The following is a 19,121-nucleotide window of genomic DNA, read 5'->3' on the forward strand; positions in this document are numbered from 1 at the left end:
GTGTGTGTGTGTGTGTGTGTGTGTGTGTGTGTGTGTGTGTGTGTGTGTGTGTGTGTGTGTGTGTGTGTGTGTGTGTGTGTGTGTGTGTGTGTGTGTGTGTGTGTTTAACCCTTGCAGACATTCTGGGGAGAGAAAATGAGGATGTGTGGGTTTCAGTCAGCGTGTCTGTGTGACTGAGTGTGACTGAGTGTGTGTGTGTTGTCCCCTACCTTCCCCTCTATGTTGAGCTGCTGCATCTCCTGGTCACTGTTTCCTATCCCTATAAAGGCACAGGGCTGAGCCTCCTGCTCTGAACAGCCTTCTCTCTCCATCTCCTCGCTCTTCTTCTTCCAGCCACAGCCCATCAGATAGATACAGGGAGGGGGGCAGAAAAACCTGCAGGACAGACAGATATGGTTAGTACAGTCCATCAGGTAGACACACACACTATCAACTACAGAGACACCATGAACACACACACTATCAACTACAGAGGAGACACCATGAATACAGACACTATCAACTACAGAGGAGACACCATGAATACAGACACTATCAACTACAGAGGAGACACCATGAATACACACACACTATCAACTACAGAGGAGACACCATGAATACACACACACTATCAACTACAGAGGAGACACCATGAATAAACACACACTATCAACTACAGAGGAGACACCATGAATACACACACACTATCAACTACAGAGGAGACACCATGAATACACACACACTATCAACTACAAAGACACCATGAACACACACACTATCAACTACAGAGGAGACACCATGAACACACACACTATCAACTACAGAGGAGACACCATGAATACACACACTATCAACTACAGAGGAGACACCATGAATACAGACACACTATCAACTACAGAGACACCATGAACACACACACTATCAACTACAGAGACACCATGAACACACACACTATCAACTACAGAGACACCATGAATACAGACACACTATCAACTACAGAGGAGACACCATGAATACAGACACACTATCAACTACAGAGACACCATGAATACACACACTATCAACTACAGAGACACCATGAACACACACACACTATCAACTACAGAGGAGACACCATGAATACAGACACACTATCAACTACAGAGACACCATGAACACACACACTATCAACTACAGAGACACCATGAACACACACACTATCAACTACAGAGGAGACACCATGAATACAGACACACTATCAACTACAGAGGAGACACCATGAATACAGACACACTATCAACTACAGAGGAGACACCATGAATACACACACTATCAACTACAGAGACACCATGAACACACACACTATCAACTACAGAGACACCATGAACACACACACTATCAACTACAGAGACACCATGAACACACACACTATCAACTACAGAGACACCATGAATACACACACTATCAACTACAGAGGAGACACCATGAATACAGACACACTATCAACTACAGAGACACCATGAATACAGACACTATCAACTACGGAGACACCATGAATACAGACACTATCAACTACAGAGACACCATGAATACACACACACACTATCAACTACAGAGACACCATGAATACAGACACTATCAACTACAGACACACCATGAATACACACACACACACTATCAACTACAGAGGAGACACCATGAATACACACACACTATCAACTACAGAGGAGACACCATGAATACACACACACACTATCAACTACAGAGACACCATGAATACACACACACACTATCAACTACAGAGACACCATGAATACACACACTATCAACTACAGAGGAGACACCATGAATACAGACACTATCAACTACAGAGACACCATGAATAAACACACTATCAACTACAGACACACCATGAATACACACACACACACTATCAACTACAGAGGAGACACCATGAATACAGACACTATCAACTACAGAGGAGACACCATGAATACAGACACTATCAACTACAGAGGAGACACCATGAATACAGACACTATCAACTACAGACACACCATGAATACACACACTATCAACTACAGAGACACCATGAATACAGACACTATCAACTACAGACACACCATGAATACACACACACTATCAACTACAGAGACACCATGAATACACACACTATCAACTACAGAGGAGACACCATGAATACAGACACTATCAACTACAGAGGAGACACCATGAATACAGACACTCTATCAACTACAGAGACACCATGAATACACACACTATCAACTACAGAGGAGACACCATGAATACACACACTATCAACTACAGAGGAGACACCATGAATACAGACAATATCAACTACAGAGGAGACACCATGAATACAGACACTATCAACAACAGAGACACCATGAATACACACACACTATCAACTACAGAGACACCATGAATACAGACACTATCAACTACAGAGACACCATGAATACAGACACTATCAACTACAGAGGAGACACCATGAATACACACACACTATCAACTACAGAGACACCATGAATACACACACACTATCAACTACAGAGGAGACACCATGAATACACACACTATCAACTACAGAGACACCATAAACACACACTATCAACTACAGAGACACCATGAATACACACACTATCAACTACAGACACACCATGAATACACACACTATCAACTACAGAGACACCATGAATACAGACACTATCAACTACAGAGACACCATGAATACACACACTATCAACTACAGAGGAGACACCATGAATACACACACTATCAACTACAGAGGAGACACCATGAATAAACACACACTATCAACTACAGAGACACCATGAATACACACACACTATCAACTACAGAGGAGACACCATGAATACACACACACTATCAACTACAGAGACACCATGAATACACACACACTATCAACTACAGAGACACCATGAATACACACACTATCAACTACAGAGACACCATGAATACACACACACTATCAACTACAGAGGAGACACCATGAATACACACACACTATCAACTACAGAGGAGACACCATGAATACACACACACACTATCAACTACAGAGGAGACACCATGAATACACACACACACTATCAACTACAGACACACCATGAATAAACACACACACTATCAACTACAGACACACCATGAATACAGACACACTATCAACTACAGAGACACCATGAATACAGACACTATCAACTACAGAGGAGACACCATGAATACAGACACTATCAACTACAGACACACCATGAATAAACACACACACTATCAACTACAGACACACCATGAATACACACACTATCAACTACAGAGGAGACACCATGAATACAGACACTATCAACTACAGAGGAGACACCATGAATACACACACTATCAACTACAGAGGAGACACCATGAATACACACACTATCAACTACAGAGACACCATGAATACAGACACTATCAACTACAGAGGAGACACCATGAATACAGACACTATCAACTACAGAGACACCATGAATACACACACTATCAACTACAGAGGAGACACCATGAATACACACATTATCAACTACAGAGGAGACACCATGAATACAGACACACTATCAACTACAGAGGAGACACCATGAATACACACACTATCAACTACAGAGACACCATGAATACAGACACTATCAACTACAGAGACACCATGAATACAGACACTATCAACTACAGAGGAGACACCATGAATACAGACACTATCAACTACAGAGGAGACACCATGAATACAGACACTATCAACTACAGAGACACCATGAATACAGACACTATCAACTACAGAGACACCATGAATACAGACACTATCAACTACAGAGACACCATGAATACAGACACTATCAACTACAGAGACACCATGAATACAGACACTATCAACTACAGAGGAGACACCATGAATACAGACACTATCAACTACAGAGGAGACACCATGAATACACACACTATCAACTACAGAGACACCATGAATACACACACTATCAACTACAGAGGAGACACCATGAATACACACACTATCAACTACAGAGGAGACACCATGAATACACACACACTATCAACTACAGAGGAGACACCATGAATACACACACACTATCAACTACAGAGGAGACACCATGAATACACACACACTATCAACTACGGAGGAGACACCATGAATAAACACACACTATCAACTACAGAGGAGACACCATGAATACACACACTATCAACTACAGAGACACCATGAATACAGACACTATCAACTACAGAGGAGACACCATGAATACAGACACACTATCAACTACAGAGGAGACACCATGAATACACACACTATCAACTACGGAGGAGACACCATGAATAAACACACACTATCAACTACAGAGGAGACACCATGAATACAGACACACTATCAACTACAGAGGAGACACCATGAATACACACACACTATCAACTACAGAGGAGACACCATGAATACACACACACACTATCAACTACAGAGACACCATGAATACAGACACTATCAACTACAGAGGAGACACCATGAATACACACACACACTATCAACTACAGAGACACCATGAATACACACACACACTATCAACTACAGAGGAGACACCATGAATACAGACACTATCAACTACAGAGGAGACACCATGAATACAGACACTATCAACTACAGAGGAGACACCATGAATACAGACACTATCAACTACAGAGGAGACACCATGAATACAGACACACTATCAACTACAGAGGAGACACCATGAATACAGACACTATCAACTACAAAGACACCATGAATACAGACACTATCAACTACAGAGACACCATGAATACAGACACTATCAACTACAGAGGAGACACCATGAATACAGACACTATCAACTACAGAGACACCATGAATAAACACACACTATCAACTACAGAGACACCATGAATACACACACTATCAACTACAGAGGAGACACCATGAATACACACACTATCAACTACAGAGGAGACACCATGAATACACACACTATCAACTACAGAGACACCATGAATACACACACTATCAACTACAGAGACACCATGAATACAGACACTATCAACTACAGAGGAGACACCATGAATAAACACACACTATCAACTACAGAGGAGACACCATGAATAAACACACACTATCAACTACAGAGGAGACACCATGAATACAGACACTATCAACTACAGAGGAGACACCATGAATAAACACACACTATCAACTACAGAGGAGACACCATGAATACACACACACTATTAACTACAGAGGAGACACCATGAATACACACACACTATCAACTACAGAGGAGACACCATGAATACAGACACTATCAACTACAGAGGAGACACCATGAATAAACACACACTATCAACTACAGAGGAGACACCATGAATAAACACACACTATCAACTACAGAGGAGACACCATGAATAAACACACACTATCAACTACAGAGGAGACACCATGAATAAACACACACTATCAACTACAGAGGAGACACCATGAATAAACACACACTATCAACTACAGAGGAGACACCATGAATAAACACACACTATCAACTACAGAGGAGACACCATGAATACACACACTATCAACTACAGAGACACCATGAATACACACACTATCAACTACAGAGGAGACACCATGAATAAACACACACTATCAACTACAGAGACACCACGAATACAGACACTATCAACTACAGAGGAGACACCATGAATAAACACACACTATCAACTACAGAGGAGACACCATGAATAAACACACACTATCAACTACAGAGGAGACACCATGAATACACACACACTATCAACTACAGAGGAGACACCATGAATACACACACTATCAACTACAGAGACACCATGAATACACACACTATCAACTACAGAGGAGACACCATGAATAAACACACACTATCAACTACAGAGACACCACGAATACAGACACTATCAACTACAGAGACACCATGAATAAACACACACTATCAACTACAGAGACACCATGAATACACACACTATCAACTACAGAGGAGACACCATGAATACACACACTATCAACTACAGAGGAGACACCATGAATACACACACTATCAACTACAGAGACACCATGAATACACACACTATCAACTACAGAGGAGACACCATGAATAAACACACACTATCAACTACAGAGACACCACGAATACAGACACTATCAACTACAGAGGAGACACCATGAATAAACACACACTATCAACTACAGAGGAGACACCATGAATAAACACACACTATCAACTACAGAGGAGACACCATGAATACACACACACTATCAACTACAGAGGAGACACCATGAATACACACACTATCAACTACAGAGACACCATGAATACACACACTATCAACTACAGAGGAGACACCATGAATAAACACACACTATCAACTACAGAGACACCACGAATACAGACACTATCAACTACAGAGGAGACACCATGAATAAACACACACTATCAACTACAGAGGAGACACCATGAATACAGACACACTATCAACTACAGAGGAGACACCATGAATACAGACACTATCAACTACAGAGACACCATGAATACAGACACTATCAACTACAGAGACACCATGAATACAGACACTATCAACTACAGAGACACCATGAATACAGACACTATCAACTACAGAGACACCATGAATACAGACACTATCAACTACAGAGACACCATGAATACAGACACTATCAACTACAGAGGAGACACCATGAATACACACACTATCAACTACAGAGACACCATGAATACACACACTATCAACTACAGAGGAGACACCATGAATACACACACTATCAACTACAGAGGAGACACCATGAATACACACACACTATCAACTACAGAGGAGACACCATGAATACACACACACTATCAACTACGGAGGAGACACCATGAATAAACACACACTATCAACTACAGAGGAGACACCATGAATACACACACTATCAACTACAGAGACACCATGAATACAGACACTATCAACTACAGAGGAGACACCATGAATACAGACACACTATCAACTACAGAGGAGACACCATGAATACACACACTATCAACTACGGAGGAGACACCATGAATAAACACACACTATCAACTACAGAGGAGACACCATGAATACAGACACACTATCAACTACAGAGGAGACACCATGAATACACACACACTATCAACTACAGAGGAGACACCATGAATACACACACACACTATCAACTACAGAGACACCATGAATACACACACACACTATCAACTACAGAGGAGACACCATGAATACACACACTATCAACTACAGAGGAGACACCATGAATACACACACTATCAACTACAGAGACACCATGAATACACACACACACTATCAACTACAGAGACACCATGAATACACACACACACTATCAACTACAGAGGAGACACCATGAATACAGACACTATCAACTACAGAGGAGACACCATGAATACAGACACTATCAACTACAGAGGAGACACCATGAATACAGACACTATCAACTACAGAGACACCATGAATACAGACACTATCAACTACAGAGACACCATGAATACAGACACTATCAACTACAGAGGAGACACCATGAATACAGACACTATCAACTACAGAGACACCATGAATAAACACACACTATCAACTACAGAGGAGACACCATGAATACACACACTATCAACTACAGAGGAGACACCATGAATACACACACTATCAACTACAGAGGAGACACCATGAATACACACACTATCAACTACAGAGACACCATGAATACAGACACTATCAACTACAGAGGAGACACCATGAATAAACACACTATCAACTACAGAGGAGACACCATGAATAAACACACACTATCAACTACAGAGGAGACACCATGAATACAGACACTATCAACTACAGAGGAGACACCATGAATAAACACACACTATCAACTACAGAGGAGACACCATGAATACACACACACTATCAACTACAGAGGAGACACCATGAATACAGACACTATCAACTACAGAGGAGACACCATGAATAAACACACACTATCAACTACAGAGGAGACACCATGAATACAGACACTATCAACTACAGAGGAGACACCATGAATAAACACACACTATCAACTACAGAGGAGACACCATGAATAAACACACACTATCAACTACAGAGGAGACACCATGAATAAACACACACTATCAACTACAGAGGAGACACCATGAATAAACACACACTATCAACTACAGAGGAGACACCATGAATACACACACACTATCAACTACAGAGGAGACACCATGAATACACACACTATCAACTACAGAGACACCATGAATACACACACTATCAACTACAGAGGAGACACCATGAATAAACACACACTATCAACTACAGAGACACCACGAATACAGACACTATCAACTACAGAGGAGACACCATGAATAAACACACACTATCAACTACAGAGGAGACACCATGAATAAACACACACTATCAACTACAGAGGAGACACCATGAATACACACACACTATCAACTACAGAGGAGACACCATGAATACACACACTATCAACTACAGAGACACCATGAATACACACACTATCAACTACAGAGGAGACACCATGAATAAACACACACTATCAACTACAGAGACACCACGAATACAGACACTATCAACTACAGAGACACCATGAATAAACACACACTATCAACTACAGAGACACCATGAATACACACACTATCAACTACAGAGGAGACACCATGAATACACACACTATCAACTACAGAGGAGACACCATGAATACAGACACACTATCAACTACAGAGGAGACACCATGAATACACACACACTATCAACTACAGAGGAGACACCATGAATACACACACACACTATCAACTACAGAGACACCATGAATACAGACACTATCAACTACAGAGGAGACACCATGAATACACACACTATCAACTACAGAGACACCATGAATACACACACACACTATCAACTACAGAGACACCATGAATACACACACACACTATCAACTACAGAGGAGACACCATGAATACAGACACTATCAACTACAGAGGAGACACCATGAATACAGACACTATCAACTACAGAGGAGACACCATGAATACAGACACACTATCAACTACAGAGGAGACACCATGAATACAGACACTATCAACTACAGAGACACCATGAATACAGACACTATCAACTACAGAGACACCATGAATACAGACACTATCAACTACAGAGACACCATGAATACAGACACTATCAACTACAGAGGAGACACCATGAATACAGACACTATCAACTACAGAGACACCATGAATAAACACACACTATCAACTACAGAGACACCATGAATACACACACTATCAACTACAGAGGAGACACCATGAATACACACACTATCAACTACAGAGGAGACACCATGAATACACACACTATCAACTACAGAGACACCATGAATACAGACACTATCAACTACAGAGGAGACACCATGAATAAACACACACTATCAACTACAGAGGAGACACCATGAATAAACACACACTATCAACTACAGAGGAGACACCATGAATACAGACACTATCAACTACAGAGGAGACACCATGAATAAACACACACTATCAACTACAGAGGAGACACCATGAATACACACACACTATCAACTACAGAGACACCATGAATACACACACTATCAACTACAGAGGAGACACCATGAATAAACACACACTATCAACTACAGAGACACCACGAATACAGACACTATCAACTACAGAGACACCATGAATAAACACACACTATCAACTACAGAGACACCATGAATACACACACTATCAACTACAGAGGAGACACCATGAATACACACACTATCAACTACAGAGGAGACACCATGAATACAGACACACTATCAACTACAGAGGAGACACCATGAATACACACACACTATCAACTACAGAGGAGACACCATGAATACACACACACACTATCAACTACAGAGACACCATGAATACACACACTATCAACTACAGAGGAGACACCATGAATACACACACACTATCAACTACAGAGGAGACACCATGAATAAACACACACTATCAACTACAGAGGAGACACCATGAATACACACACACTATCAACTACAGAGGAGACACCATGAATACACACACTATCAACTACAGAGACACCATGAATACACACACTATCAACTACAGAGGAGACACCATGAATACAGACACTATCAACTACAGAGGAGACACCATGAATAAACACACACTATCAACTACAGAGGAGACACCATGAATACAGACACTATCAACTACAGAGGAGACACCATGAATAAACACACACTATCAACTACAGAGACACCATGAATACACACACTATCAACTACAGAGGAGACACCATGAATAAACACACACTATCAACTACAGAGACACCACGAATACAGACACTATCAACTACAGAGACACCATGAATAAACACACACTATCAACTACAGAGACACCATGAATACACACACTATCAACTACAGAGGAGACACCATGAATACACACACTATCAACTACAGAGGAGACACCATGAATACACACACTATCAACTACAGAGACACCATGAATACAGACACTATCAACTACAGAGGAGACACCATGAATAAACACACACTATCAACTACAGAGGAGACACCATGAATAAACACACACTATCAACTACAGAGGAGACACCATGAATACAGACACTATCAACTACAGAGGAGACACCATGAATAAACACACACTATCAACTACAGAGGAGACACCATGAACACACACACACTATCAACTACAGAGGAGACACCATGAATACACACACACTATCAACTACAGAGGAGACACCATGAATACAGACACTATCAACTACAGAGGAGACACCATGAATAAACACACACTATCAACTACAGAGGAGACACCATGAATACAGACACTATCAACTACAGAGGAGACACCATGAATAAACACACACTATCAACTACAGAGGAGACACCATGAATAAACACACACTATCAACTACAGAGGAGACACCATGAATAAACACACACTATCAACTACAGAGGAGACACCATGAATAAACACACACTATCAACTACAGAGTAGACACCATGAATACACACACACTATCAACTACAGAGGAGACACCATGAATACACACACTATCAACTACAGAGATACCATGAATACACACACTATCAACTACAGAGGAGACACCATGAATAAACACACACTATCAACTACAGAGACACCACGAATACAGACACTATCAACTACAGAGGAGACACCATGAATAAACACACACTATCAACTACAGAGGAGACACCATGAATAAACACACACTATCAACTACAGAGGAGACACCATGAATAAACACACACTATCAACTACAGAGACACCACGAATACAGACACTATCAACTACAGAGGAGACACCATGAATAAACACACACTATCAACTACAGAGGAGACACCATGAATACAGACACACTATCAACTACAGAGGAGACACCATGAATACACACACACTATCTACTACAGAGACACCATGAATACAGACACACTATCAACTACAGAGGAGACACCATGAATAAACACACACTATCAACTACAGAGGAGACACCATGAATAAACACACACTATCAACTACAGAGGAGACACCATGAATAAACACACACTATCAACTACAGAGGAGACACCATGAATAAACACACACTATCAACTACAGAGGAGACATCATGAATACACACACACTATCAACTACAGAGGAGACACCATGAATACACACACTATCAACTACAGAGACACCATGAATACACACACTATCAACTACAGAGGAGACACCATGAATAAACACACACTATCAACTACAGAGGAGACACCATGAATAAACACACACTATCAACTACAGAGACACCACGAATACAGACACTATCAACTACAGAGGAGACACCATGAATAAACACACACTATCAACTACAGAGGAGACACCATGAATACAGACACACTATCAACTACAGAGGAGACACCATGAATACACACACACTATCAACTACAGAGGAGACACCATGAATACACACACTATCAACTACAGAGACACCATGAATACACACACTATCAACTACAGAGGAGACACCATGAATAAACACACACTATCAACTACAGAGGAGACACCATGAATACACACACTATCAACTACAGAGGAGACACCATGAATACACACACTATCAACTACAGAGACACCATGAATACACACACACTATCAACTACAGAGGAGACACCATGAATAAACACACACTATCAACTACAGAGGAGACACCATGAATACACACACACTATCAACTACAGAGGAGACACCATGAATAACGTTCTTTCTCTCATACCTCTTCTCATTGCCGTAAGACTTCTGTGCGACTTTAGCGTGTAGTATGAGTAAGGTCTGGTCTCCCCTCTCCTTCAGGTAGTTTCTCATAGCCTCTCTGTAGGGGGAAAAACACACGACGTTCAGACAACATTTATTGAACAGAATCCAACAACAACGTTCTGTCCACAACATCCAATCATTATTCCATGTAAAAACCAGCGATGCATAGAGGCGCCGGGGTACAGCGCCGCATAGAGGCGCCGGGGTACAGCGCCGCATAGAGGCGCCGGGGTACAGCGCCGCATAGAGGCGCCGGGGTACAGCGCTACATAGAGGCGCCGGGGTACAACGCTACATAGATGCACCGGGGTACAACGCTACATAGATGCACCGGGGTACAACGCTACATAGATGCACCGGGGTACAACGCTACATAGAGGCGCTGGGGTACAGCGCTACATAGAGGCGCCGGGGTACAGCGCTACATAGAGGCGCCGGGGTACAGCGCTGCATAGAGGCGCCGGGGTACAGCGCTGCATAGAGGCGCCGGGGTACAGCGCTACACCGGGGTACAGCGATACATAGAGGCGCCGGGGTACAGCGCTACATAGAGGCGCCGGGGTACAGCGCTACATAGAGGCGCCGGGGTACAGCGCTACATAGAGGCGCCGGGGTACAGCGCTACATAGAGGCGCCGGGGTACAACGCTACATAGATGCGCCGGGGTACAACGCTACATAGAGGCGCCGGGGTACAACGCTACATAGAGGCGCCGGGGTACAGCGCTACATAGAGGCGCCGGGGTACAGCGCTACATAGATGCACCGGGGTACAGCGCTACATAGATGCACCGGGGTACAGCGCTACATAGAGGCGCCGGGGTACAGCGCTGCATAGAGGCACCGGGGTACAGCGCTACATAGAGGCGCCGGGGTACAGCGATACATAGAGGCGCCGGGGTACAGCGCTGCATAGAGGCGCCGGGGTACAGCGCTACATAGAGGCACCGGGGTACAGCGCCACAGAGGCACCGGGGTACAGCGCCACATAGAGGCACCGGGGTACAGCGCTACATAGAGGCACCGGGGTACAGCGCTACATAGAGGCGCCGGGGTACAGCGCTACATAGAGGCGCCGGGGTACAGCGCTACATAGAGGCGCCGGGGTACAGCGCTACATAGAGGCGCCGGGGTACAGCGCTGCATAGAGGCGCCGGGGTACAGCGCTACATAGAGGCGCCGGGGTACAGCGCTGCATAGAGGCGCCGGGGTACAGCGCTACATAGAGGCGCCGGGGTACAGCGCTACATAGAGGCGCCGGGGTACATCGCTACATAGAGGCGCCGGGGTACAGCGATACATAGAGGCGCCGGGGTACAGCGCTACATAGAGGCGCCGGGGTACAGCACTGCATAGAGGCGCCGGGGTACAACGCTACATGGATGCACCGGACTACATCGCTACATAAATAAACCGAAAGGTTGCTAGATCGAATCCCCGAGCTGACAAGGTAAAAAAATCTGTGGATCTGCCCCTGAACAAGGCAGTTATCCCCAGTAGGCCGTCATTGTAAATAAGAATGTGTTCTTATCTGACTTGCCTGGTTAAATTAAAAAAATGCTTTTAGACACTGGAGTTGTTGATTTACGTCATACAGTGGAACCTATGGAATCGTCACAGATACACTATTGATTATAGCAGTATGAATGGTGTCCCTTTATAGAAACGGCTGTGAAGAAATCTTATGATAGAGTGGAAGAAATGAATGTGGATAAGTGGTTTTACACCTTAGTAATACACACGCTGTGGAGGTGGAAGCTACATGTTTCTCAGGTTTGATGTAACAGTTTAAATGAGATTTATGAGTTATGAAACTTGTGGTGGGAACGTTTCCTTACCGTGTTAGGCGCTGCGGTGGAGCTCGCTCACCAAACTTCCTGTTTAAGAAAACAAAAAAAGGGTACTTTTCTATCAGCTCACCACCATTATACTAGATAACGTTACATTATAAAGTTGTCACAATTCTAGCAATCTGAAACATCCTGATTATTAACAGGTGAGTGTTGCCATGAAGAAAAAAAACACTCTACTAAACAGTAGCTTAGAATTCTGCTGCAGGTGGCAGGTGAACGATTCGTTTGTAACGTTAGTTTTTAAACTTTGTTGCCAGTGTTATCGGACAAATGTGAGCAATACTGTCTTTGTTACTTTACATGATTTGTAAATTAAATAGGTAACATTGAACAAATATAAAACATTGTTTAATTGAACTCAGCATACACATAATGGCTAGGTGAGCTAGCCATAAAATGTAGCTAAAATAAATAACTAGTTAGTTATATCATTACTGGCGAAAAAAAGGGGGTAGTTGGGTAACGTTAGTTGGCTAGCTTTTCGTTGTGGCTAGCTAACGTTACACACCGCACTAACATTGACACAAAAGTAGCAATAAGTGCGCGACGCCAATTAATAAAGCACTTTCAAAGCTATCTGGGAACGAAAACGAGTGCAACAAAGTGGTTAGGAAACTAGTTACCCAAACAAAGAAAGTGAACTTTTTTAAACGGTTCTTCCTTCATTTTTTTGCTCTGAATTTCAACACTTACCCCGTCACAACGGGCGCCATTTTCGACTGGAACTCTAAGCCCCAACTATCGCGAGATCCCAAATCCATTCACACCGCCGCTGGGACAACAGAACTAACAGAACCCCGACGGGGGAAAAAATATAAACGAGAGTAGAAAAAGGGGGAGGAGAGGCGGACAGGGGGCAGACGCCACAACAGGCGTGGGAAAGTTGCGAAATCGCGCGAGAATAGAAAAACTCTCACAATAGACAAGAATGGGGTTGAACTCGACCTATCGCGAGATTATGCTCGTTTTTTTTTCTTCCCACAAGGTGAAACTGTAACTCGATTCCCACGCTTTTATAAAGTCATAAACTACAGTAGAGTGGTTGTTTTAGGAGTGAAGATACACCTCACAGCATAATTGTAGCCTAAACTGTAGATTCAAATGTTATTCATAAAGTGAAGATGATATTGGTTTGCATTTACCAGTGAAGAGGGGTTGGAGGGCACAGAGTTAGTTAACCCTGTGAGCCAAGAATACAATTTGCTAGATTACAAAAACAACTCACTATTAAAACTATACCGCGTTTCAAATTAAGCGAACTGGATTAATATTATTTTATAGTTGCGTTTACCAGATGGCACACATATAACAGTGCTTCTCAATAAATCCCACTGGGTGTGCACATTTTGGTCCCAGCACAAACACACCCGATTCAACGAAACATCACTAGTTGATGGAAACAACGTTGTAAAGTAAGAACAAAACGGCACAAGGACTAAACGCAAACAGATCACATGTAAGAGAGTACCTTTAATTAAAATAAAATCATTTAAAGGAATCACATGGAATGTTCAAATGTCTAAAACAACAACAACAACAACAAAAGAATGTCAGGATGTAAATTGAACTCTATTTTTATTTATTTAACTCGGCAAGTCAGTTTTAAGAACAAATTCTTATTTTCAATGACGGCCTTGGAACAGTGGGTTAACTGCCTTGTTCAGGGGCAGAACGACAGATTTGTACCATGTCAACTCAGGGATTCGATCTTGCAAACTTTCGGTTATTAGTCCAACGCTCTAACCACTAGGCTACGCTGCCGCCCCAATTCCCTATATAGTGTAGCCTGCTACTTCTGACCAGGACCAACAGGGCTTTATTCACTATATAGAGTAGCCTGCTACTTCTGACCAGGACCAATAGGGCTTTATTCACTATATAGAGAGTAGCCTGCTACTTCTGACCAGGACCAACAGGGCTTTATTCACTATATAGAGTACCCTGCTCCTTCTGACCAGGACCAACAGGGCTTTATTCACTATATAGAGTAGCCTGCTACTTCTGACCAGGACCAACAGGGCTTTATTCCCTATATAGTGTAGCCTGCTACTTCTGACCAGGACCAACAGGGCTTTATTCCCTATATAGAGTACCCTGCTACTTCTGACCAGGACCAACAGGGCTTTATTCACTATATAGAGAGTAGCCTGCTACTTCTGACCAGGACCAATAGGGCTTTATTCACTATATAGAGTAGCCTGCTACTTCTGACCAGGACCAACAGGGCTTTATTCACTATATAGAGTAGCCTGCTACTTCTGACCAGGACCAACAGGGCTTTATTCACTATATAGAGTAGCCTGCTACTTCCGACCAGGACCAACAGGGCTTTATTCACTATATAGAGAGTAGCCTGCTCCTTCTGACCAGGACCAATAGGGCTTTATTCACTATATAGAGTAGCCTGCTACTTCTGACCAGGACCAACAGGGCTTTATTCACTATATAGAGTAGCCTGCTACTTCTGACCAGGACCAACAGGGCTTTATTCACTATATAGAGTAGCCTGCTACTTCTGACCAGGACCAACAGGGCTTTATTCACTATATAGAGTAGCCTGCTACTTCTGACCAGGACCAATAGGGCTTTATTCACTATATAGAGTAGCCTGCTACTTCTGACCAGGACCAACAGGGCTTTATTCACTATATAGAGTAGCCTGCTACTTCTGACCAGGACCAACAGGGCTTTATTCACTATATAGAGTACCCTGCTACTTCTGACCAGGACCAACAGGGCTTTATTCACTATATAGTAGCCTGCTACTTCTGACCAGGACCAACAGGGCTATATTCACTATATAGAGTAGCCTGCTACTTCTGACCAGGACCAACAGGGCTTTATTCCCTATATAGAGTAGCCTGCTACTTCTGACCAGGACCAATAGGGCTTGATTCACTATATAGTGTAGCCTGCTACCTCTGACCAGGACCAACAGGGCTTTATTCACTATATAGAGAGTAGCCTGCTACTTCTGACCAGGACCAACAGGGCTTTATTCACTATATAGAGAGTAGCCTGCTACTTCTGACCAGGACCAACAGGAATTTATTCACTATATAGAGTAGCCTGCTACTTCTGACCAGGACCAACAGGGCTTTATTCACTATATAGAGTAGCCTGCTACTTCTGACCAGGACCAACAGGGCTTTATTCACTATATAGAGTAGCCTGCTACTTCTGACCAGGACCAATAGGGCTTTATTCACTATATAGAGTAGCCTGCTACTTCTGACCAGGACCAACAGGGCTTTATTCACTATATAGAGTAGCCTGCTACTTCTGACCAGGACCAACAGGGCTTTATTCACTATATAGTGTAGCCTGCTACCTCTGACCAGGACCAAAAGGGCTTTATTCACTATATAGAGTAGCCTGCTACTTCTGACCAGGACCAACAGGGCTTTATTCACTATATAGAGTAGCCTGCTACTTCTGACCAGGACCAACAGGGCTTCATTCACTATATAGAGTAGCCTGCTACTTCTGACCAGGACCAACAGGGCTATATTCCCTATATAGAGTCGCCTGCTACTTCTGACCAGGACCAATAGGGCTTTATTCACTATATAGTGTAGCCTGCTACTTCTGACCAGGACCAATAGGGCTTTATTCACTATATAGTGTAGCCTGCTACTTCTGACCAGGACCAACAGGGCTTTATTCACTATATAGAGTAGCATAATCCTTCTGACCAGGACCAATAGGGCTTTATTCACTATATATAGTAGCCTGCTACTTCTGACCAGGACCAACAGGGCTTTATTCACTATATAGAGTAGCCTGCTACTTCTGACCAGGACCAATAGGGCTTTATTCCCTATATAGAGTAGCCTGCTACTTCTGACCAGGACCAATATGGCTTTATTCACTATATAGTGTAGCCTGCTACTTCTGACCAGGACCAATAGGGCTTCATTCACTATATAGAGTAGCCTGCTACTTCTGACCAGGACCAATAGGGCTTTATTCACTATATAGTGTAGCCTGCTACTTCTGACCAGGACCAATAGGGCTTCATTCACTAAATAGAGTAGCCTGCTACTTCTGACCAGGACCAATAGGGCTTTATTCACTAAATAGAGTAGCCTGCTACTTCTGACCAGGACCAATAGGGCTGTATTCACTATATAGAGTAGCCTGCTACTTCTGACCAGGACCAACAGGGCTTTATTCACTATATAGAGTAGCCTGCTACTTCTGACCAGGACCAATAGGGCTTTATTCACTATATAGAGTAGCCTGCTACTTCTGACCAGGACCAATAGGGCTTTATTCACTATATAGAGTACCCTGCTACTTCTGACCAGGACCAACAGGGCTTTATTCACTATATAGAGTACCCTGCTACTTCTGACCAGGACCAATAGGGCTTTATTCACTATATAGAGTACCCTGCTACTTCTGACCAGGACCAATAGGGCTTTATTCACTATATAGAGTACCCTGCTCCTTCTGACCAGGACCAATAGGGCTCTGGTCTAAAGTAGTGCACTATATAGGGAATAGGGCTCTGGTCTAAAGTAGGGCACTATATAGGGAATAGGGTGGCATAGGGCTCTGATCGAAAGTATTGCACTATATAGGGAATAGGGTGCCATAGGGCTCTGGTCTAAAGTAGTGCACTATATAGGGAATAGGGTGCCGGTCTAAAGTAGTGCACTATATAGGGAATAGGGTGCCGGTCTAAAGTAGTGCACTAAAAAGGGAATAGGGTGCCATAGGGCTCTGGACTAAAGTAGTGCACTATATAAGGAATAGGCTGCCATTTGGCA

The 19,121-nt window shown here is 42.9% G+C and overlaps 1 protein-coding gene across 1 annotated transcript in view; it reads right to left on the reverse strand.

Annotated features, from left to right (window-relative positions):
• The window catches only part of LOC120052311 (recombining binding protein suppressor of hairless-like), a 32,636-nt gene extending 17,517 nt beyond the window's left edge, over positions 1-15,119 (reverse strand). The window contains exons 1-4 of the mRNA XM_038999145.1: positions 15,040-15,119; positions 14,332-14,370; positions 12,454-12,549; positions 210-375 (exon numbers count right to left, since the gene is read on the reverse strand). Coding sequence (XP_038855073.1) covers positions 210-375; positions 12,454-12,549; positions 14,332-14,370; positions 15,040-15,107 — 369 coding nt within the window. The 5' untranslated portion in view covers positions 15,108-15,119. The remainder of the gene's footprint in view (positions 1-209; positions 376-12,453; positions 12,550-14,331; positions 14,371-15,039) is intronic.
• Between the last annotated feature and the right edge of the window lie 4,002 nt (positions 15,120-19,121).

Source organism: Salvelinus namaycush, chromosome 8 (assembly GCF_016432855.1).
Source record: "Salvelinus namaycush isolate Seneca chromosome 8, SaNama_1.0, whole genome shotgun sequence".
Lineage (NCBI taxonomy): Eukaryota > Metazoa > Chordata > Actinopteri > Salmoniformes > Salmonidae > Salvelinus > Salvelinus namaycush.